General features: G+C 40.9%; 1 protein-coding gene across 2 annotated transcripts in view; it reads left to right on the forward strand.

The window, feature by feature from the left end:
* Positions 1–23,564, forward strand: part of LOC122774343 (F-actin-uncapping protein LRRC16A-like) — a 56,707-nt gene that overhangs the window by 26,957 nt on the left and 6,186 nt on the right. Inside the window, exons 9-35 of one of the 2 annotated variants that reach the window (XM_044033496.1) lie at positions 21–96; positions 3,311–3,399; positions 3,867–3,961; positions 4,464–4,550; positions 6,114–6,217; positions 6,542–6,619; positions 7,801–7,877; positions 8,645–8,749; positions 9,086–9,155; positions 10,342–10,353; positions 10,809–10,890; positions 10,980–11,079; positions 11,497–11,551; positions 14,374–14,546; positions 14,683–14,751; positions 16,388–16,481; positions 16,835–16,933; positions 17,165–17,293; positions 17,699–17,830; positions 18,890–19,065; positions 19,211–19,298; positions 19,481–19,621; positions 21,418–21,484; positions 21,633–21,859; positions 22,077–22,183; positions 22,298–22,561; positions 22,666–22,876. In XM_044033496.1, coding sequence (XP_043889431.1) covers positions 21–96; positions 3,311–3,399; positions 3,867–3,961; positions 4,464–4,550; positions 6,114–6,217; positions 6,542–6,619; positions 7,801–7,877; positions 8,645–8,749; positions 9,086–9,155; positions 10,342–10,353; positions 10,809–10,890; positions 10,980–11,079; positions 11,497–11,551; positions 14,374–14,546; positions 14,683–14,751; positions 16,388–16,481; positions 16,835–16,933; positions 17,165–17,293; positions 17,699–17,830; positions 18,890–19,065; positions 19,211–19,298; positions 19,481–19,621; positions 21,418–21,484; positions 21,633–21,859; positions 22,077–22,183; positions 22,298–22,561; positions 22,666–22,876 — 3,007 coding nt within the window. The remainder of the gene's footprint in view (positions 1–20; positions 97–3,310; positions 3,400–3,866; positions 3,962–4,463; positions 4,551–6,113; positions 6,218–6,541; positions 6,620–7,800; positions 7,878–8,644; positions 8,750–9,085; positions 9,156–10,341; positions 10,354–10,808; positions 10,891–10,979; positions 11,080–11,496; positions 11,552–14,373; positions 14,547–14,682; positions 14,752–16,387; positions 16,482–16,834; positions 16,934–17,164; positions 17,294–17,698; positions 17,831–18,889; positions 19,066–19,210; positions 19,299–19,480; positions 19,622–21,417; positions 21,485–21,632; positions 21,860–22,076; positions 22,184–22,297; positions 22,562–22,665; positions 22,877–23,564) is intronic. The other variant, XM_044033497.1, reaches the window with a different exon arrangement.

The raw sequence follows: 23,564 nt of genomic DNA on the forward strand, positions 1-23,564 counted from the left end.
ACCTTTTCTCTCCCCCTCAGGGATCTGGTGGCCATAATAGCAGTCCTTGAGTTTAACCAGTGGTTCACCAAGCTCTCCACTAAGGACTACAAACTGGTTAGTTCTGGTTTTCATCATCTTCTATCCTCTTAAATATCACTGTCCCCCATATTCATCTATTTGTTTTACCTTTGTGAAATCTAATTTACAGCCTCCATTATTGTCATTTTTAATGAACATTGTAATGCATGTCTAACATGTCCTCCTCCATCTACGCTTGTGTTTCTACGCGCAGCTGTACGTATCCGACCGCACAGAGTGTTTTGCTCATTGTTTCGTTCTTCACCGCCTCATGTCCGTGGAGTGAGGATCAGCACTACTGTGTTCTCTTGCGATAAGACTCTCATTCCTGACGAGGTTCTAATGTCTGTTGCCCCCCCCTGCAGCACTTCATTACTAAGTCTCTATCTGCAGGCTCTGCTCAGTCTCATCACATACCACACACACACACACACACACACACACACACACACGCTTCCCCAGTCCAAACAATTATCCCATGCCTCCGTTATAGACACATCCTTTTGTAATGAATTTTTAAAACTCGCCCCCTCCCAATGTCATGTTCTCACTGGCACATGTGCAGCTTTGCCTCAGATCAGTGTTGTTGTTATATGTACCAGGTTTGATTAGATATCATATTTTTTCCTTTTTTACTGCTAATTTGGCTGCTTTATAGATTTCAGCCAAGTGTCTTTTGTTTTTAAGTTTATTATTTTATTGTAGACTTCAATTCCCTTTTCCTTTTTCCTACCTCTGCAACAGTCAATGCTGTGAGGGGAGACATTGTGTGTCTGGGTTTTCCTGGTTGTCTTCTCAAGAGCACAGTCTTAAAGGAATACTTCATCGATTCGCATTTAGCTTTGTATTACTAGAATAGGGGTAGTATTTTTTAAACCTTGTGCTTCCCAACCTCAGTTTCCCCTGAGTTGAGAAATGTATTCATTATTTTTTTGTGTTACATGCCCACCAGTGACACTTGGTCCTGTTAGCATAACTGTTAGCAAAGATGGCGGACACTGTTTACATTCTGGGAGTGAGGTCTCGTCCCCTTAGAGTGGGTCTAAAAAGTGCGGAATTAGCGTTGTAGTTTGAAGCCTCGGACCAAGTGTCACTGGTGGACATAAAAAGATATTTCTCGACTCAGGGGTTCAAACTCAGGTTGGGGAGCACAATTTTAAAAAAATACTACCCCTATTCTAGTAATAGTAAAATCAGTGAAGTATTCCTTTTATAACAGCGTGGAAATATCTTTACATTTGACACATTCCGTTGAGCTCACATAGAGCTGAACAAGAACATATAATATGTATATATATATATATATATATATATGTATATATGTATATATATATATATATATATATATATATATATATATAAAATACATAAAATACATATAATACATATAATATAAACATTTCTGACCTTAATGAACAACATGCGTCAAGGAACAGAAGAGGACAGCTAAAAACGTGGCTGCTTGTGCGTGCAGTTGTGTTTTTTCATGGTGAGGATGTAGGAACAAATGCTCTGAAATGTGATTTGGAGTTGTTTTTGGTCTTTTGCCAATGGGAACAATAACAATTTAGAAAGGAGCACAGAGAAAGAGGGTGGGAGGGAGAGAGAGAGAAAGTGTTGACAGCAAAGAGAGCAGTGAGACAAAAACAAAAAGGCCAAAGTAGAGGTCAGTGGAGTAACAGAAAGAGATGTGAAATGAACACGAAATGATTTAGACAGTGTTTGTACAGAGCTGTCGGAGTCAAAGAAGGAAGGTAGGAAATAAACTATCATACACACACTCAGCAGTGAATGAGCTGATGTTCCTGCCAAATCAACTGACGTGCAGATGGTCCACTTAAGGGCAATGTTGCTCTTCTTCTTAAACTGTAGTATATTTTCTATCTGCACATTCACATTCAAGGTATCCAAAAGCCATTAGGGAAGGAATGATGCTGCTCATCCTGAGTTCAGTCAAGCTGTTTGTCTTGTGGTGTCATCAAGATCCTGAGCTGTAAAGGAGAAAGAGGATAAGAGGACATCTCAATTACCTCACAGTTTCACAGAATGTGACTGTGTGTGAAGCAGTTCTGATGTTTTAGCGGGGTCTCTGGGTCTGACCAGCGCAGCATGACGAGGCCTTTTCTTTAAATGAGTGCTAAATGGTGCAGGAAACACGCCGACAGTGTCACCCAGCAGCTTTCTGGTGAGTCATCATGGGAAATACAGGCCTCTTTGTGCACCCTCTCTGCCTTTCTGCCAGACTCCAACCCACTGTTTTTCTTTCTCCATTTTATCCCTCAGTGCCCTCATGTCCCCCTTATTTTTCTGTATTATGTCACCCCTCACTGCCCTCCATCATTCTTATCCCTCTTCTGCAACACTCACAGTTTCGCAGGGTAAACATGTGAACAACGAGCCCTTTCTTCTATCTCTCCCCTGTCTCTTTCTCCATCATCTCTCCCTAGTTGCCCCCTTTTCCCCCCCATCGCTGTTGATAAAGGTCTGGGACAATGTTGCCAGTGTTTTGGTCACAGTGACGCAGCAGACTCAGAGAAACAGTGCTGTGTAACAGGAATGCCTGTCACAAAGAACAGCAGCAACACATGGAACCAGTAAAGTTGTTACAATAGAAAATGTTGTAATGAGTAATTAGGCATTTTCATATGAGTACGACAAAGTACACAAAGCACACAGTGAAGTGGGTGAGTGAATATCTGGGTAGGGCACGGACATGCGACTGCTGAATTTGACATGTTTGTCTTTTTCTCTGTTTTTGCTCCGTGGACTCTCCTCCCCTGTGGTGTTGAGACCACAGAAGCGAGACGACGTTCTTCCTCTCAAGTGTTCACAGTCTGGCCTCCTCAGTCTCTCCCTGTCACGCACAAATGGTCTTTAAGTGGAAGAGACAGAATTTACTCGTGTCCTAAATGTATTTCTGTCTTGCGGCACAGCTTTAATTAGCATAAATGAACAAATTCCCGGGGACTCTTGACTGTGTTTTGCTCAGGATGTATCCCAAGAATATTTTTTCCATGACCTTGAATGTTTCAGTACAAGATTGGGTTCTCATCTCAGTCATCAGAGCCAGTTTATTTATCTTTTTTCCATACTTTTTAATTAAAAGTGATGAACAAATGCCCTTAACAGGTCACTGATAAAACGTTTTTCTTGTGTTGCCAGGATTGTGAGACCGCTTATGAGACACATGTTGGTTCATTTTGCTATCGTATCCCATGTATCTGATTACTAGTGTTATGTGTGTGTTCAGTCGGCAGATGTGTGTGAACAGATCCTCAGGGTGGTGTCTCGATCCAGTCGCCTGGAAGAGTTGGTTCTGGACAACGCAGGACTTAAAACGTAAGATAATACACATGATTAAAATGGCAGCTTGAGGATTCTTCATGTCTGAGTTAACATGTACATGGGGGAGGACTAACTACTGATTTTCTTTGTCTTAGAGTAAAATGTAATTGTAAATGGCAAGACAATGGAATAGTATTTACTACTGTGCTTTTCATCACATTTACTTACAAAGTGACAATTTCAGCCACAGGAGGGCTGGTGTCATCCGTCTTTGAGTGAACTATTGTTCAGTGTATTGCTGACATTTTAGTTCAGTTGTTTTCTTTCTGTAGCTGCGTTTACAAAACACAAAATAATCCAGTGTTTTGCAACACCGCTAATGTCGCATCACAACACATGCTAGTTCTTCCCTGCTGAGTAAACGTGTAGCTGGGCACTGCAAATCACTTTGATAGATTACATGTGTGCAGTTCATTGGTCATACGCACACATAATGGAAATACTTGTTCACCCTTTCACAGGGATTTTGCTCAGAAGCTCGCTGCTGCCCTGGCCCACAACCCCAGCTCAGGACTCACCACCATTAATCTTGCCAACAACCCACTGGAGGACAGAGGTATGAAAGCCGCTCTGATCTAGAATAATGTGCTCATCTCTGCTCCATTACACTCACACACATGCTTGTTTCTACTGCAGAGCAGCACAGTTGTCCTACTTGTCTTACGTCGTGCATAATTAAAAACAAAATTGAAGTAGAATTAAAAGTGGGCCACTATCACACAACTCCGATTTAGTTTAAGTGGCCGTTTTATTATTATTATTGTTATATTGTACAGATCAAACGCTGCACCACGGCTGTCACAGTACAGGGAGTTCAACAAATCTTTGCAGCAGATTTACAATATCTGAATTATAATTCTTCATGCAAAACTCACTACATACACCTCATCCTTGTAGTTAGAAGTACGCCTGACAATGACAGACGTACTGTTATTACACTGTTGTAAATGTTGTATCAATTTTACTAAGTGGTTATTTATTTAGTGTTGAAAAGACACTGTTGTCTTGCTGGCTATGATTGAGAAGCACCCTTTTTCTGTTTCCCTCCCTTCCTGTAGGTATCTCCTCCTTGGGTGCCCAGTTTGCCAAACTTCATATGGGGCTCGAACATTTAAACTTCTCCAAAACCTCACTATCACCCAAAGGTAAGTGCTGCTTTATTAAGAGCCTGATGTTCTGTTGTAAATGACTTGCTCCCCTGCGATCTGACACATTTCACGCTTCCCACTAATCTCATCGCACCTACAAATGGGATGCTAATAACGCCTAATTGCTTCACTGTAAACACTGTGAGTGCGTGAGCAGGGGGACAAAACATGACATTTGTAATGTGATGAGGCATAAACAGTGTGCATGTTTTAATTTGTTTCAATGTTGTCTTGACATGATGGAAAAGTCCTGCCGTAATGGCTCGTAATTAGACGTTATAAAGATGCTGATTCTGTTGGGAATTTCTAGATTTATTTTTCTTTATAATTTCTAAATTAAATGTGCTTGTTGTCACTTGTAGGTAAACTTTCCCTTTGGTAAATGCTTCAGCATCAGGCACCATCTGTAGGGACCCTCCGTAAACATGCTCTGCTCTCAGGCAATCAATAAACAGCTATCATGTTCCTCAGTGCAGGGTTTGACTGAGCCTGGCTCATCTCGCTAACGGCCCAACCCATAATCCAAACCTCCCAAATCCCTTAGCGCTCAGAGCAAATTAGAGGATAATTACTTCTTAACTTTTTTTTTTGCTTGGAGTAAATCAGCCATTTGATCTTTTTAATTTCTGTCTATTTCTTGCTTTATTTAAATGATCCAAAAATCATCTGTATTATTCTCAGTTTTTTCACCAGTTTTTCCCCCTTTACTGACCTATTTTTCCCTCCTTTTAACCTTCTGTTATGTCAATCACTTGTCAGTCATGCCTTGATTTATTGGCACACAGATATTCAGGATTTTATGAAAGTGCAAGTTCAGTGTGTTTGTCGTGTGACTCTAAATATTACATGTGTCTTTAGTGCAGTAAAAAAAACACAAGTACTAAAAAACACACCAAGATGTCCTCATAACAACACACAATCTGTATAAAAAACTACTTCCTGTATGGCTATGACAACCTTCACCAGTTCATATTGTAGTGCAACCAAGGGGGACCATGAATGTGAAATGTCATCCCTCTACTGTATGCCACTCAAGAGGTCATTTATTGACTATTATAGTCAAGTAAAAGCAAACAAGGTTCATAACAGGCCAATAAAAATTCATCAAAATGAAACATAAGCATATTTTTCTTATGCGACTATGAGAAACGTTCACACCCATTCATGTTCACTGCTTTTTCTGTCACGCATCTACAGTATTATACCCAGTTTATCCTCTCCATATCCTATGACATGTTCTCTCAAATAACGGCTTAGACAACGGATTTCACTTTTGATCATTTTATAAATTCCCACATCATGCGTTCAAAACAGAGAATGGTTCACCTTCAACACAGCGGGACAGACAGACAAAGTGAAACGTGTACGCCACCAAAACTACACCTTTTTCTTTGGACTTTCCATGCATCATTCGCTCTACATTCAGATCCTGCTCTTTCCTGTCTTCATCCACTGTCATTTCCTCTGGTATTTCAGTGTTCTGTCAAAACGTCGAGTGGAGATTTAAGACACTGCTGACGCCGCTTGTGTGTGTGTGTGTGTGTGTGTGTGTTTGTTTAGGGGTGAACAGCCTTTGCCAGTCACTGAGTGCCAACCCGTCCATCCCCAGCAGCCTGGTCCATCTGGACCTCTCAGGGAACATCCTCAGAGGAGACGACATGCAGGTGCATAAGCACAAGCATCAATAACACTTCATTTATTGACACAGTTTAGTGCTACAGTTGTCTGGAGGCCTTTTCAACAACACCCATCACAGTGATTTGCTGTTATTTGAAGCAGGACAATGATTTATGATACAGTTAAATGCTGTTCAACAAAATACTACAATAACAAAGTAAGACAGGTTTAAAGGAATGGAACAAACAGGTTTCCCCCTCATTCCACAATAAATGTTATGCTTTAAAGCACTAACTGTCCTCTTCTACTTTAAGATTATTGTCCAGCCTCTAACACTGAGTGCTGTGTGTTCTTTTATGCTCTCTTCCCAGCATTTCTACAACTTCCTCGGTCAACCAAACAGCCTGGCAACGCTTGATCTCTCTAATACTGACTGCTCATTGGACCAGGTGAGTCAAGAAGCACGGGTATGATATGAGTGATGAATATAAAGGGATACAGCAGGGTTCTCGCCAGCACAGTTGAGCGTAGGGGGCCCCTACGCTGTGATTTTGGTTCCCCCACGCTGTGTTTTCCGCCCTTACGCTATGTTTCAACCGGCGTAGTGAGGCTTTTCTGTTGTTTTCTTCCTTTTTGAATCTGTACCGTCGTAATAATACCTGAAATTTGAAAAAAAATTAAATAAATATCGATAGCAAACTTTAGCTTTACTTCACAAAATTTGGCCCTCAAAATGCAGGAAATAGTGTTTCAGAGGGTTATAAATTTCTAAATTTTCCATTGGGGGATGCCCACGGACCTACAGTAAGTTTTCTGCTATGCTGTGAAAAAATCCTGGTGAGAACCCTGTACGGTATTAAAAATGAGTCCAACGTCTCAACATAACAACACTATATAGTAGTTTTCTTTAATCAAACAACATGCAGTTGCAGTTGTATTTCATTCTGTAGCATTTATAGATAGATAACAACACATTTACATTTATATCTCATCACTTGTTTGAAAAGGAGTTGGCAGAAGTATAAACTTATATGTACCCACCACATTCCTATTACACACAACTCAATTTAAAGACTACTTTATCCCAAATGACCAAATATTTACATACGTACATACACGCTATTACACTATATACAATGTTCTTAATGTTCTCAGTACAACACAGAGATGGAAACACACATACTTTTTAAAGTTGTCCTGGCACGCTGCATTTTTAAATTTTATATCCCTAAATTTAAATTCTCTATAAAGATAAGGTCCAACCTATTAACATAATGTGTTGCGGGGAGTGTAATCCAATTATATACATCCACTCACTTACTGTGCATGTCTTGTGTAGAGGTCTGAATACTGTATGTGTATTGATGTGGGTCTAAGAGCCAAATACAACGTATTGATTAGTCTGAGATGTAGCCAGCTGTCAGTCTGTATATTGATGAGCTCCTGAATCATATGATGTCTGTCACACCATAAAAAGATATGCTCACTTGTAAACACGCAACAGGGCTGGAAGGTATTTGTAGTGAATGAAACAGCCATTTTCAAAATGAGGTAATAAAGTGTAATTGAGACGTACAAATCAAATTTCTATTTGATTTTATTCATGTTACATGTTGTGCGTGTGTTCCAGGTTTGCTCCGCTCTGCTGCGAGGTTCGGTCCAGCATCTCTCTGTTCTCAACGTGTCCAAGAGTGTCTTTTCTCACAGGTGAGAACAGAGAACACGGTGTGTTGACGCTGCACTTACAACATGTATTGATTAAGACTGCATTTTCCATGACTTATCAAATGCCACTGAACCCTGTGACGTACTAGAGTAAGAATACATGAGCACATCTCTGGTTATAATAATGTAGTGTACTTCTGAAATAATACTACCTAATGTGATTGAGTCAAGTGAAGTCAATTCAATTTGCCTCTGTACAAGTGACACCCTCTATCCTTAGAGGAGGAGGGCTCCCTCTCCCAGGACAGACAGACAGACATGCAGTAGGTGTCAAATGTACAGATTGACAAATTGGGCAGATTACAGACAAAACCTCACATTTACAAAGAGAGGAGAAGAGAACAAGATAGAGACCAGGATTTCAAAAGATTACAAAAACCAACCATCATGACTAAGCTTATGCCTTACTGGAAGTTCTATCAGACATGGCAGCTTTGCCATGAATTTAGTGTTGCTGTGAGACACCTGTAGGTGACAACAGGCTATTACAGACAAGTGTGTAACAGATGGACGGCTGGTGTAGTCCCCATTATCTCTCGGTCCATTGTGTCTCCAGGGAGTTGAGGTCTTCATGAGGCGATGAGGGAGGCAGAGGTTGTTTGGTGGAGAGGGAGTGAGGGAAAAAAATGCTCTGTTTGCTTCTTGTTGAATTAAAATAGTGTCTTAAAAAGTAGATAAAACCTAAAACATGATCGTGGTCATCAGTGTATCCATCGGGCATGCATTTATATCCTTGTCTCCGTCTGTAGGAAAGGCAAAGAGGTGCCTCCATCATTTAAGCACTTCTTCAGCAGCGCGATGTCCCTCAGCTCCATCAACGTGTCGGGGACCAAGCTGCCGCCAGAGGCTCTCAAGTGAGACAACATTCCATTCACATTTAATGTCACACAAGCAACGTGTTCGACCACGGTATTTGTGATTGTACTACTTTGTACTACTTCTGGTTTCTCATAGAATTTTACTCCACGCTGTATATGAACATTTAAAACTTTTATTGTCAGAAGAAATAAACGTGTCTTCTCAGCTGGAAGTTATAACTTGGACACTGCAGTTTAATGTGTTTAATTCAAGTATTTTTGACTTTAGAGTTTCAATATTGACTGTGGTGCTCTCAAGTAATGACAAAAACTCAGCAAACGATGCACTTTACAAAAAGGTCATTGCTTTATGCCTTTTTTTTTAACTTTTAGAGCACTCCTGCTCGGTCTGGCCAGTAATCCAAATCTGAAGGACGTGTCTCTAGACCTCAGCTGCTGTGAGGTGAGAACTGCATTGATTCGATTCACTAAACATCTTCATTTTCCCTCTGAAATTACTTAAGAGAAATTCAAGATTATCTTTTACAATGTGCACACTTGTATCAGACTAATGAGGGATCATTCTCTTTTTCTCATTGGCCAAAACTCAAGCACAGGAGGTAGGATACAGGAGGGTTAGGGTACACACATCCACAATCCAGATCCACACATTTCAGGTTTTGCAATGTAGTTTGTGTGCAAGATTAACAGAAGTCTGAGGAAAAGTTTTTTACAACCCAAGTTCACAATAAATGCTAAAATATTTGTATAATATGGAATAGATGTGAACACATTTGTTAAATCAAATCAACGAGACAAGTTGAAATCAAACTGTCATTAGACTCAAGTGTTTATAATATATCACAAATGCCCTTGTCATTATCACAGTTTTAAAGAAATACGGAGCATGTCAAATATTAAAAGCCAGTGAATTGTGGTTGCAGCGTTGGTGTTTGCTTTCTTGATTTAATTCCTTTTATTAGTCCTGTCTCTAGGCTCAGCAGCATTTGTGTAAGTGCTGTTGTCAGCTACCAGAGTTTGCCAAGTGTAGTACTTTGAATATAGTTTTAGAGGAGACACATCATTCAATGCAGTCATCTTTTTCAGGATCCACTTCAAAACCATTTGACTGGCCAGCAAAACCATTAAGAGGTTGTGTAATGGAAAACTTGGCACACAGCAGGCGAGGGCGGAGAGGGAGAGGGGAACGGAGGGAGGGAGGGGAGGATGAGGTGGGGGTGGTTTAGTATCCCTCTGTAATTGTTTTATCGCAACTCTCTCGCACACAGCAGGCCCTCGCCTTCATTCCTGTTGGAACAGATAAAAAGCAGAAGCTGAGGGTGTGGTGGTGGTGGTGGGGCGATCCGCTCCATATTTTATTCAAAGCTATAATGAAGCGTTTGGTGGGGGCAGCTGTAAACTGTGCTTTGAGTGGGTTGACAGTGTGCAAAATAAGGTCTGCCTATCACTTCCTGTTGTGTGTGTGTGTGTCTGTTGAGTTGTGTGCCCATGTGATGTCTGTGTGTTCGAACAGCAGAATCATCATTGAGCATCTGTGGGGATCTTTTTTTGAGTTGTTGTTGCTTAATTGCTGCTAATTGCTGGCCTGGCTCTGACATGCTGTTCTCTCCCCCTAATGCCTCTCAAAGCTTGGCCATTGTGTAAGTACCACTGTACTCACTCTTAATAATTAACACTTCCATTATTTTTTTATTTGCTTTCTGCTCATCCTTTTCTTGTTGGGCCCCATGTTTTCATCAGGATTTCACAATGAATGAAAGTCTTGCTGCAGCTGTTCTGGATGATGTGTGTTATTTTAAACTGTGCCATTTGCAACTTACATGTTAATCCCTTAATAGCTCTTCACGTTCAAAGTAGTGGTTCAGCCTTGAGTTGCATGTTTTACTTGTGTGTGTCTTTTCGTCTGAAACCTGCTTTGTTTGTTGCCTGCCTTTTACAACTGGTGCGCACGCTTTCATAGATTCTTGAGTGGAGAATATTTGAATTTACGTTGCCTAATTCAGTTGTGAAGCAGCAGTTTCCAACTCGCTCTTCTACACAGTGTCTTTTTTGTGCAGCTGTGCGTTCAAATCTCTCCCTCTCCATGTCTTTACAGCTGCGCTCAGGAGGATCTCAAATCCTAGAAGGCTGCATAGCAGAGATCCCAAACATCTCCCACCTAGATATCTCTGACAATGGTGAGATGGCAGCTTCCAGGCCTATTGTACCATACATGTATATTTAAAAACATCGTATTATAATTTCTATTCTACTCGTCTACCTCCAGGCCTGGACTCAGACCTGTCTACTCTGCTGGTGTGGTTGGCCAGGAACCGCTCCATCAGACATCTTTCTCTGGGCAAGAACTTCAACAACATCAAGTCGAAGTAAGAAAGTGGGGCCGGAGGAGTTGTGGCTTTGTGTGATGTAGCTTTCTAAAAAACGTCAAACACTCCGTATTTACATGACGTGAGAGAAAATCTAATTATTATCGTGGTCCAACTGAAACTGAGTCCAATTCACCAAACCACATTTCTCAGTGTTGGACTAACACACCGAGATAATGCGATTTACTTCTGCGTGTATATGTATGACTGGACTTAAGCTGGCCTCGGTGCTCTGCACATGTACTACAGTTGTAGTACACAGCAGAAGAAGAATTTATGCACTCATGTTTGTATACTGGGACAAGGACAGTAGTCCAGGTTATGGAAACTGACTGAAAGAGATTTTTGTTTGTATAATGGGGATGTAACTTTTATAGTACAGTGTTTTTTTCCTTCTCTGTCTTCCGCCTGACTTAGAAACCTTGCTCCCGTGCTGGACAGCCTGGTTCATATGATTCAAGAGGAGGAGTCGGTGAGTTTTTTTTTGTTTTTTTTTAAATCCCTTGATTGAATGTTGTAGCTCTGTAACAGACTCCTCCTGACAGATGCCTCGGGTCCAAACCCTGTATCGGCAAACGTCTAACCAGAAGAAGCAAATGAGTGGAGCTCCACCAGCTGCTCCACAGCTGACCTCTGACCTCTCCAGTGGAGGCTGTTTTGAATATAATTTCCCAGCGTGGATCAAACTGAGGGGAGGCCATGTGGTTTATGAGCACTGAGATAAAGGTTAATGAAGATGGAGCAACATTTTGTAACGTCTCATCGAGATGTCTGGATGACGTGAAAGAATGCATATCTGTTTTAATTCACTGCATGACAAAGGGAAAAGAAATCAAGGACAACAATATAATTTAATTACCTTACATATTACGAGATGCTCATAAAAAAAAACCACACTGTGTCAATCTATGTCTTATTGTGACGATATTAGAATACATAGGCTAAGCTGTTATTTTTTTAATCTTTTTTGCAGTTAAAATATAGCGATCTTCTCCAGCTGTGAGCCCTCTCCCCTCTTTCCTGTACCTCAATCAGTCTCACTCGCTTTATCTCCCTCTCCATCATGGGAGCTGTAACAACTGTTTTGCCCCACTGCCTGTCTTCCTTTGTCTCCCACATTGCTGCATGTGCTAGATTGATGGTCCTATTGAGCTGCTCTGTGCTGGATGGTTGCTTGTGCGCGCTCTCTCTCTCTCTCTCTCCCTCTCCCACAAAACACTGTATATAGCCTCATCCTGTTTTCTAAATACACATTAATTCTTCCCTGAATGATTTCAGAGACTTGAAGTAAACACAGACTGTAGCTGCTGGGAACAGCTGTGGAAACTGCACAGCAGTGACTACAGGAAAACTACAAACCTGCTCTGTGAGGCAGTTTAGTTTATCAGGACGGCCCTGTTACCTCTCTGCCTGTTTGATTTTGCTCTCTTTTTCTGTGGGATGTGTGGATAAATACGTCTGCAGGGGTCCAGGCTTGAGTCAGCAAGTGACACTTGACTTGAAGTGAAAATGATGGTCATTCCACATGGCGACAATCTGTGTTTACGACTCAGAAAGAGGCTCACACTGAATATCTGCATTTTAGTCAGCACATGCTAGACCAAATAACCACATATGGGAAAAACACCAGGGGGAAATATAGTTATCCATGTAATGGATGAATAGTGAAAAGAAAGAAAAAAGCAAGTGAGAATATGAGGGAAAATGGAGGAAGAGCTTCTTTTAACATACACAGAACGCAACAACAAACGCTCAAGGGTTTGTTGGTTTAAAGAAGCTCAGAGATGTGTTTAGACCTGGAAGTCCGGAAGAATTTCTCTGAGGGGCAGAGTGTATTTTGCATGTGAGATGAGTGATGGCCTTGTACTTTATTTGTTTGCAGTGTTTTTCTTTTTTTGGAAAACACACATAAACCTCCTCAGAGAGTGTGAGACACATCCCCAGGCATTATTTTTACCCTGAGTTCAGATGTGTAGACTTGGGACTAGCTCCTATCCCTCAAATGATGTACTTTATCAGCGAGAAGATAAGCGTTTCACTAATCCACCATGATCAATATTCAGAAATGAAGGAAAACCAGACTTAACAGAAATAACCTCTGGTCCAGTTATCAGTAATCATTGCATTAAACACTGAAAAGCCTTAAGGAGTGAGAATCTGCAATAACAAATTAGGAAATCCCAAAATATAGCGGATTAGTAAGTGTCGCACCACACGTAGAAGTGTGAATGAATGAATGAATGAATAGAAGGGTTTGTTTTTATCGCTGAGTGCAGTTAATCTGTGTAGGAGCATGCGTTTCTCATTCAGAACCACAACTGGGTTTTATTGAGATACAGAACGATGTTTTCTTGTGACTACAAGTCGAGCTGTTTTCTTGTGCTGGATGTGCTGGATGACAGAGCTCGTTTTAACTCCATAGTAGATTAGTTGATGTTCCATACTTGAGATTTAAATGTATTGCTGATTTTGTAAGACCCTAAACAAAGCTAAGGGGGCTGTTTCATTCCTAACACAAAAATATAAGAAAAGGATCAGTGAGCGTGGCTGAACTTGGCGTGTTGGCAGATTGGGAATTAACCAGTCTAGAGAAGGGAGATCACATGAGTGTCCAGCTGTGTGTAAATGGCAGCTCAGATCTGGTGAACAGACGCTGTGCCCTGTTGGGGATTTGTAAACCCTTGTATCACTCTCACATTACAAGGGAACCACTTAATCCAGTGATGAAGTCTTTTATTTCCCTGTGAAGATTTAAATGATAATATCACAAGCTTTGCTTGATGTTCTTGTTTGTCCTTTCAAAGCACCAGCATCTGAAAATATAGACCCTTTTATAGCGAGATTTCGCTTTAGATTATATTAAACATCTGTATTTTTTTTGTCCTAAACCTCGAGATAAAAGTCCATGCACTAAATAAATCTTTACTACATTTGAATGTGTTTAAAGGTTTATACCTTGAGTGCATGCTTACACTTTCTGTATAGATGTGTTCACAGAGTAGGTGATAATAAACCAAGCATCCACTGATAGTGAATTATTAGTTAATAGAATTATTAATGCTCTCAATGACAATTACAAAAGTTTAACTTGGCAGTGATAAAGAACAAAGGGCCAAGAAAACAACACTTTTCAATTCATGCTTGTGGAGCCAAACTGGAACTACTGAATAGCCTGTGGGTTGTAGATAAACTCTAGGACCAGACACAGTATACTATGTTTTCATAATGTTAACCCTCTCTCAACACTTTGTCCTTTAGTCATCCTCTTTAATATCCTTCTTTTGTCCCCCACAGCCCCTCACCTCTCTGTCTCTAGCAGACTCCAGACTGAAGAGCGATCTGACCATCGTTCTCAACGCCCTCGGTAGCAACTCCTCGCTCACTCGACTCGACATCAGCGGGAATGCGATGGGCGACATGGGCGCCAAGATGCTCGCCAAGGCACTGCAGATCAACTCCAAACTCAGGTGAGTTTAGAAAAAAATATACTTATATGTACTTATTACTTGCAGCATCCGTGGATATATCCCCAAAATATGGGAGCATTTCCATATATTATTTCTTTTCGAATAATTCACTTCTTATGTTGCTTATGTTGTGCAGGACTGTGATCTGGGATAAAAACAACACCAGCCCTCAGGGTCTTCAAGATGTAGCAGCCGCTCTGGAGAAGTAAGCTATGTTTTCTGTGTTTTGTGTTTTGTGATTTATTTTTATTTATTTATTTTTTTTACCAAATATGTGTATGTTGATTAATGTCGGCTCATGCAGTTCAGTGAAATGTAATAATCCCGTAACAACGGTGTCCTCAAAGAGAGTGCACATGAATTCTGCAGCAAACCCTGAGGTGTGTTTACACAGGAAGAGAGGATGAGAGACAGGAAGGCAGAGAGGAGAGAGAGAGAGAGGACATACACAGGGAATACAAAAACAAAGAGAGTACACCACATAAAACCTGCTGAGGAAGGGAAAGAAAGAGAAAGTATAGACAAAATATTTTTGTCTACTCTCTCATCTGATTGTATATCGTAAGGGTTAATATTCTGCGCAGGTGTGACTGTGCTCCTGGGACATATCTTTACATCAACCTGTCTCATCTCCGGTCTCAGTTTATTGTATTCACCCACCAGCTCATCTCCTTATTTCCTTTCTGATTCTCTTTATTAGATCGTGTGTGTTTAGTCATTTTTGTTTCCTCTCAAGAACCTTCCCTTGTATAAATACTGACCTTGTCAGGACCAGTAGTCCTCATGGGGAACAATAATTCCTTTTAAGATTTAGATTGTGGATAGGTTTAGGTTAGGTTGAGGCGTGAACTACCTATGGTCAAGGTTAGAAATAATGCTTTGTTCAGGCCGTCCACGTGATTGGAAAACAATGCAGTGTCCTAAGAAGAATAGCTGCCCAAACCTGTGTGTGTGTGAAATGTTATTGCCATCAGCCAATTTCCTCATGTCTCCTTTTGTTTGTGTTTTCGAAGCAGTTCCATCACAAAATAGTCCTGTCTATGTTGCTATGTTTTCACTTTTCAGTTCCACATAATATTTCAGTATTTTGTTCCCTCATTCCTTTCTCTCATCTGTCATGATATGAATGATAATGCTGCGTGATGACCTCTATTTCATGATCAGTTACCTTTTAATGCTGCCAGTTCAATGCTCTGTAATAGACCAGTGTGGTGGTTAACCCCCCCAGCACACACACACGTTTGCACAGTTGTTCTTCTTAGGACACTGAATTGACTTCCGTCCAGTTGGACAGCGTAAACAAAAATGTTATACCCAACTTAGATCATAACCAGCTAATGTCTAGCTCTAACCTCAATCTCACCACAAATCTTAGTCCAGAACTTAACCTGCTCCTCAGAAATGAGGGTCTGCCTCAGTAGGACCAGGTTTTGGTCTCTATGAAGACTACTGGCCCTGACAAGTTCAGTGCATTTGCCAGAAAAGGTCCTAAAGTCACACACAACGTCCACTATCTTTGATTGTTGCTGTTTATATGATATCTGTAATTCACAGCGCGTTTGCCACCCTGAATTAATTTCCGCCTAATGATGTTGTGATGGGAGCATCTGGTTTCACCCCAGGATATTCCATTTCTCTGGTGATAAACAGACCTCATCCGCTGCTCTAGAGTCTGCAGTTTCTCTTCCCTTCTATTAGTGAAAGTGCAGTATCACTTTGTACCTCGTCATTATTGTGTATGTCATGGAGTAAATAAACAGTGGACACATCTTACCGTTCTGTAATCTGTGTAAATGTACAACATGGACTCCTTTTTTTTTTAAACGCTTTGTGTCAATTAGGAACTTCACCATTCGCTTCATGCCCATTCCCATCATCGATGCCTCTCAGGCTTTGAAGGCCGGTCCAGAGAAAACAGAGGACGCCTTGCTTAAGGTATGTCAAAAATGATCATTGTGATGTGTTTCACGCAGTTTTGAGTTAGTTTAGTTTCGTTATACAGGCAGTGAAATTTAACTAAGGATGTAGGATGAAGCAAGAATCTAGTCTTACCCTCTCCCGTCTTTTTTCTTACTTTTTTGACTCTCAAAAATCCAATAAATGATTCAGAGAAACATTCAAAACATCAGAAAAGGGAAAACGCTTAATAAACTTATTTAACGGTATACATGTTTCCTACATGTATAAAAAAAAAAAGCTGAAAACCAACAGTTGTGACAGGTTTGAATGAATATCATCATCATTTTGGTTAATGATAATAACAGGGACTCTTTGCTCACCTTCCACAGATTGAGAATTATCTCTACAGGAACCATGAGACCAGAAAGTACCTACAGGAACAGGCCTATCGGCTCCAGCAGGGCATTGTCACCACAACCACACAACAGGTACACACACTCTCATAGCAGAGGCTCAGACGGATGTTCTGGGTGGCCACAACTTTCACATAATAAAGTAAAACCTTGGATTATGGTCTGCAGCTGCATGTACACAACAACAAAAATCACCACGTGAACTTGGTGATTTGACAATGAGGTGAGCTCACGTTTTCAAGATGTACAGATGAAGATAACAATGTGTTTGTTGTTTGTATGCGTTGTCTTGTTGTTATCTTTCAGATGATTGACAGGATTTGTGTGAAGGTGCAGGACCATCTGAACTCTCTGAGGAACTCGGAGACAGACGCCGTCGTGGAGGACGTCCGGTCAGCAGAGAACCTCATCAAAGATGCCAGAAACTCTAAAACAGTGAGAGGAAAAAAAAAACATTTTCTAGAAGAAATTGTATTGTACAGTTTGAGCAATTTTATCAGTGATAGCCCCTTGAGTTAAACCATCGCGTTTTCTGACATGGGTCCAACATGAAAACATATAGTACATAAAATGACAAAACAATAGGTGACACAATCACATAACATATTTACATACATGGACATGAAGGCTCTCATTTCCAAACACACCTGCCAACATTGTGAAACATTTTATCTCCAAGCCAATTTGAATAGGCGTTTCAATCATCCTTTCTATGATTCCTCCTCTCCTGCATTAGACACAACATGGACCTAGAATACAGAATGACTTCATGTTTATTGTTAATTGTAACAATAAACCTTCACTTTAGTTGTCCTCTTGTTCTCCTCCTCGTTTCCTCAGCTGCTTCCTAACCTTTACCACCTCGGATCAGCTTCCAGAGAGGAGGTGAACAGCTCCTCAGTGGGGCCCATTCAGGAGAAACTAGAGTCCATGGCTGGAGAAGTGACTGCGGTCATGGACCAACAACTACAGGTAGACTCATATGGCGTGTTGCCACTGGCGCGACTCTACTCGCCTCGGCATGGCATGGTTATTTTTACTTTTCCATTAGCGATAGTAACTGCTCCCTGGTCGCGAGCGGCGACTGTGTCAGGTGGAGTCTGTGCTCTGGTCATTGAGGAAGTACTGAACAAATCTTTGTAATTAACTTATTCTAATGATTCAGTTACACTAAAAACAACTGCTTTACAAGTCACTAGTCACTAGTTTGTGTGCTATGTGATGACCCCGCCCACGTTGAAGAGGTACAATAGTAATGGAAATCCAACCGGACCATGTAGTGGAAATAGTTTTTCTCCATGACTGACAATCACAAAGTTCCCACAGCAAATTTAGTTTATTTCTGTTATTGCACCACCTGTGTATATACTGTATATTGATAATCATCCCCACCACACTATTGTACATACTGTATATTTATACATACCATAATAGTTACAGCCCACTGTGTATACCTGTTGCACCAGACATTCATGCACACACATATCATACTATTATACCTATATTTATTATGTTACTTCTGATTTTATTAAATCTGCATATTCTGCAATGACAATAAAGTTGAACCTTATCTAAAGTAATGAAAGAGATGTAAATATGCATATTTTTTCGGTAACACTTTAGATTAGGGAACACATATTCACTATTAACTAGGTGCTCACTAACATGCATAAATACTAGCCCTTTATTAGTAATTATTAAGGACATATTAACACCTTATTCTACATAACCCTTTTCTACCACTATTATGACATGAATTAAGATTTTTCCTGATTAAGGTGTTAATATGTGCTTAATAATTACTAATAAAGGTCTGGTATGCTAATTATATGCATGTTAGTAAGCACCTAGTTCATGGTGAATATGTGTTCCCTAATTTAAAGTGTTACCATTTTTTTCTTTTCAAATTTAGTTTGTAATAGAGAGGTAAAATTGCTAAATAGTTTATCATTTGTATTAGACAACAGTTGAAATAGTTGCATTAAATACTGAATGAGCATAACCATCTTGACTAACCCTCACTCCACACAGACTCTGCTGGAGTCCATGGTGGACACAGCGGAGTCCCTGTGTCCCCATGTGATGAAGAGGTGTAGTCTTCGTTCGGAGCTAATGAAGGCCAGCTCAGCCAAGATGGTTGTGCCCAAGAGCTTCGTCACCAAAACCCTCCTGGAACAGTCTGGTGTGGATATTATCAACAAGATCAGGTGTGTGCTTGTGGGTTCTACTACTCGTACACAAATGTCTTATAAGTACAGTTTTACCAAAAGAAAGAGACGGACATCTTTGCAGTTATGTTTGAACTTTTCTTGCATGTCTTGTCTCACACTTTGACCTTCACCTGTCGGTCAGTGAGGTGAAGCTGAGTCTGGCGTCCTTTCTGTCCGATCGCATTGTTGATGAGATTTTGGAGGCGCTTTCCACTTCACAACTTACTCTGGTGAGATTACGATCCTCAAAGCTCTCAGGTTATCGATTTGTTCACAGTGCTTGTTCATTTGAACCCTTCACATGATCTGTAACACGTTTCACTCAGGCAGTCTTACCAGTCTTTTGCTCTTTTAATCTTCCTCCTTTATCACCTCCCCTTCCTGCTTCTCGTCTTTCCTCTGCTCCTCCCAGGCGGACCATCTTGTACGTCGAGGTCGACCTTTGGTGCAGCAGGAGTCGGTGGATCTGGACATCCCTGAGGAGAAGGTCCCTAAGCGGGCGTCAGCTGAAATTTTAGAGGGTGAGAGGCTGGAGGATCTGGAGACGTGCATGGTAGGTTTGGGTGGATGTGCACCCGGTCGACATCGACTCTCACATTTTTCAGCCAATCACATTTGGCTCTGAACTGTTTCTACATTTTCCCAGATTTTGTATACATTTTGAAGTATTTCACTTTTGACAATAACTTGGTATTTAAGTCAAATCAGGACTTATTTGTTATTTATAAAATGGTTGGCCTACAGTTTTGATAGTTGATGATCCAACAACCCTGCTTCAAAGCATCAGTAGCAGCAGTGGCAGCAGTGGACAGATTGTCGGAGTACAGAATCACATGATGAGACAGGAACTACTGGTCCTCACAGCAGTGACCTGGTCAGTGAAGGCTTAATATACACAGTTCAGTGCACAGACTCAACATTCCCAACTTTATTTTCATGGGGAAATGCTCAAATGCTCGAGTTCCATGGTTCTCATGCTGGTGGTACTTAAATCAGAAACACTGTTGTACTGTATCTGCCAGGGTGTGTGATTGGAGTGGAGCTGAGGAATGTTGACCATAGTGCATAGAAAGTTGAATCTATCACTCCATCTCAATCTGATTTCGCTATACCAGTGTCTGAAGTATATGTGAGGAAGAGGAGGAGGATGATGAGAGAGCAAGTGATCTTATTGGGAATAAATCTTCCTCCTGTTCAAGGTCTGTAGCTGAGATAATGGTGTTACTTTGAGAGCTCAGTATTTCCTCAGGTGGTGCTTGGTATAAAACCCCTGCTCTAGTTCAAAATGTGCCTCAATTTAAAATAAAAATGTCTGTCCTCATATACATAAAGGGAACGTGATTTCTCGCTCTCACAACCAGACTGAAATCGACTTGTGTGTCCTCGTCTGTGTGTTAATGCACTCACATACCTGATCTCCCCTCTTTTCTATCTCTTTTACCTACCTCTCCTTTCTTCTGTAAGAAAAATCAATCAACCCTTAGAGCTCATGGTTGTCTCTTTCATTTTCCTCCTTTTTGTCTTCAACGTTACTGTATTTTGTGTCTCTTTCTCTTCAATCTTCTTTTCCTCTGTTCTTCCTTCTCTTTCTTCCTTTGCCCCATGGAGATTTTGTGCTGCACCAGTGTAAGTAATCTCGGACTGGCCCTCGATACTCGCCTTTCTAAATTTCTTTGACATCTTACTGTTCTTTTCCTTTTCTTCCTCTCTTCACTGTGTCTGCCTGCTGCACAGTCACAGTCCTCAGTTTCAGAACCTCGTGTACTGGACATTTGTTTGTGTCAAAGTTAAACCAAAGGAGTAGAGTATGATGCTTAGTTATTTGTCTATGACTTACCCTCCCACCTTCTGCGTTATAGTTTATACTGTTGAATGCAGATGAATGGAAAATTGTATTTTTTTTTTAATTTATGAAGTCACGTTCCACTGTTCATTTCCACCTTACGCCTTATCATCCCCACCCTGTAAATGTGGATCACAGTTAAATGTAATATGCAACAATTAGACTTGTATGAAGACAGCGATTTGATAATTATTAATATAATATGTGATGCACAGACTTTACCTGAGATAGATCTTTGTGGTCTTTGTGCAAACTGACTGTGTAACCACGTGTGCTGTTGTTTATATCGAATGGTAATAAAAGATCCAACACTTACAGCTAAACTGTGTTTTTCGACATGTACCGCTCATCTTACTTGCTGTTATTTTCTGTTGTACACACACACACAATCGTAAATGTCTGATAAAACCTTCTGTACTTAATCTAGTCACCATTTATAAAGTCTAAAGCTTCAGTTTTTGTTTGCCGTTGCCACAAATGTCCATTTTGTTGGTCTCTGTCTTCAGATGACGCCTAAATCCAAGAGGAAAAGCATCCACAGCAGAATGCTTCGACCAGTGTCTCGTGCCTTTGGTAAGAGTTCATTTTTTTTATGTACAGGTAATAATCATATTTAGTGTAATTCTCTTTATGGGTCATTCCGTTCTGTATCTGTGTTTGTTTTTTCAAGTTATTGGTCAATACTGATGCAACTAAGAATATTTAACTGCAAACCCGACAGAGATGGAGTTTGACCTGGACAAGGCCCTGGAGGACGTGCCTCTCCATGTGGAGGACACTTCAACATCATCTCAGACTCCACCCACTCCATCTCAGGTCCTGCCCAAGCTCGAGCAACGTGTACCAGGAACAATGGTGGAGCTGCCATCTGAGGAGGAAAAAAAGCTGCAGCACTTTACCAAACTACGACCCCGAAGGAACAAAAAAACACACTCCAGCAAAGTACCTGTGAGTAAAGTCTTGTTTTCCTGCAGAGCGAGGAAAATGGGGCTTAATAGCTGGAAGAACTTCAGTCTATAATTTGATTTTGTTTCTAAATGTAAACGTCATTGGACAGTTTTGGGGCTTTTTGACCAAAAACTGACACATACGTAAAAACAACTGACTCGCCGTTTGTCAAGTGGTACAGACATTGGTGTTTTAATTCTTTGGCTTCTTCTTTCAGCACATCAACAGTGCCCCATCTCAGGATGGAGAGCAGAACGGCCTCATGGGAAGGGTGGATGAGGGTGTCGATGAGTTCTTCTCTAGAAAAGTCACCAAGATGGACAAGTAAGAACGAGGACTATGTTCTTCCTTGATGTTTGCGGCTAATATTTATTACTGTCTCCAAATATTTTCCCTTCGGTCATTTGTCCTCCTTTCTTTCATTCGTTGCCTTCTCAGACGTGCCCTGAAAGGTTCGGACTCTCAAGATGGGGAAAAAAAGAAGAGCAAAGGTGGATTCCTTAACCTCATTAAACGATCCTCGAAGTCCGACAAATCGGATAAATCTGACAAGTCTGATAAATCGGAGAAAAACCAGACGACCCCTTTATTGTCTAGCACGTCCTCAGCCTCCACAGGCTCAACATCAGCTTCCACCATCCCCGAGGAGCCCTCCTCGCCAAAGGCGGCAGTGAAGAGCCCTGCACCTGAATCAAAATCAAGGTATCGACGGACCATATGTTGCTCTTGTGCAGTTGGTAACTTTAGCTTCCCCCAATCAGCCGGTTTACTCCCGCTTCGCTCATAATTTTATATCTACATCACAGAGATGCCTCCAGTCGCTCACAGCCCACAGACTACAGCAGCAGCTCGGACCGATCCGAAGAACTGAGAACGCCAGACTCCATCGACGAGCCTTGGGAGAGCTCAGATGGCAGAGGCAGTCCTCAGGGAGGGAGGCGCTACCCAGGAATGCAGATGATGGGCAGTGGCCTCCTCGCAGAGATGAAAGCCAAACAGGAGAGACGAGCCCACAAGGTGAGGTGACTGCAAACGAAGAGGAAGGAAGCACAAGTTAGGGTTTTGCCGTGATTGGACTTTTATCATTTGAATGCAACTATCCGTCCCAACTTGCTAATTGTGATATCTTATTTGGTCTGATCAGTAGTCTAGATTTGTAGTAATTTGTAGTTTGTAATTATTATGTTATATCTAACTCAGGAGTGTCATTCTCATTTTAGTTCCGGGGCCACATACAATTGATCATACAATTGCAATTTGATCTCAAGTGGGACGGACCAGTAAAATAATAGCATAATAACCTATGAACAACAAGGACTCCAAATGTTTCCCTTTAATTTACATGAATTTTAAGTATCTTTTTACAAAACATTATGAACCACCTATATAATAAGTGCAATTTCCACAATCGTATGCCTTACTTTACCATTTACACAACTTAGTGGATCCACAAAGGCAAAAAATCTTTAATCGGGTATCTGGAACTTAAAAGTACAGTATTAGAATCTAACCATAATGTGAAATCTTCAAAAATTCATCCTGCGGGCCGGATTGGACCTTCTGGTGGGCTGGTACTGGCCCACGGGCCATTGGTTTGACCCCCCTGTGAACTTGAGAGGCTGGAAAAAGAACTAAAATATTTGAACAATTATCTTTATCATTTTACTTTTGATGACAAAGCGCTGCAGGTGTCCAGTTTCACCTT

Source organism: Solea senegalensis, linkage group LG9, assembly GCF_019176455.1.
Source record: "Solea senegalensis isolate Sse05_10M linkage group LG9, IFAPA_SoseM_1, whole genome shotgun sequence".
NCBI lineage: Eukaryota > Metazoa > Chordata > Actinopteri > Pleuronectiformes > Soleidae > Solea > Solea senegalensis.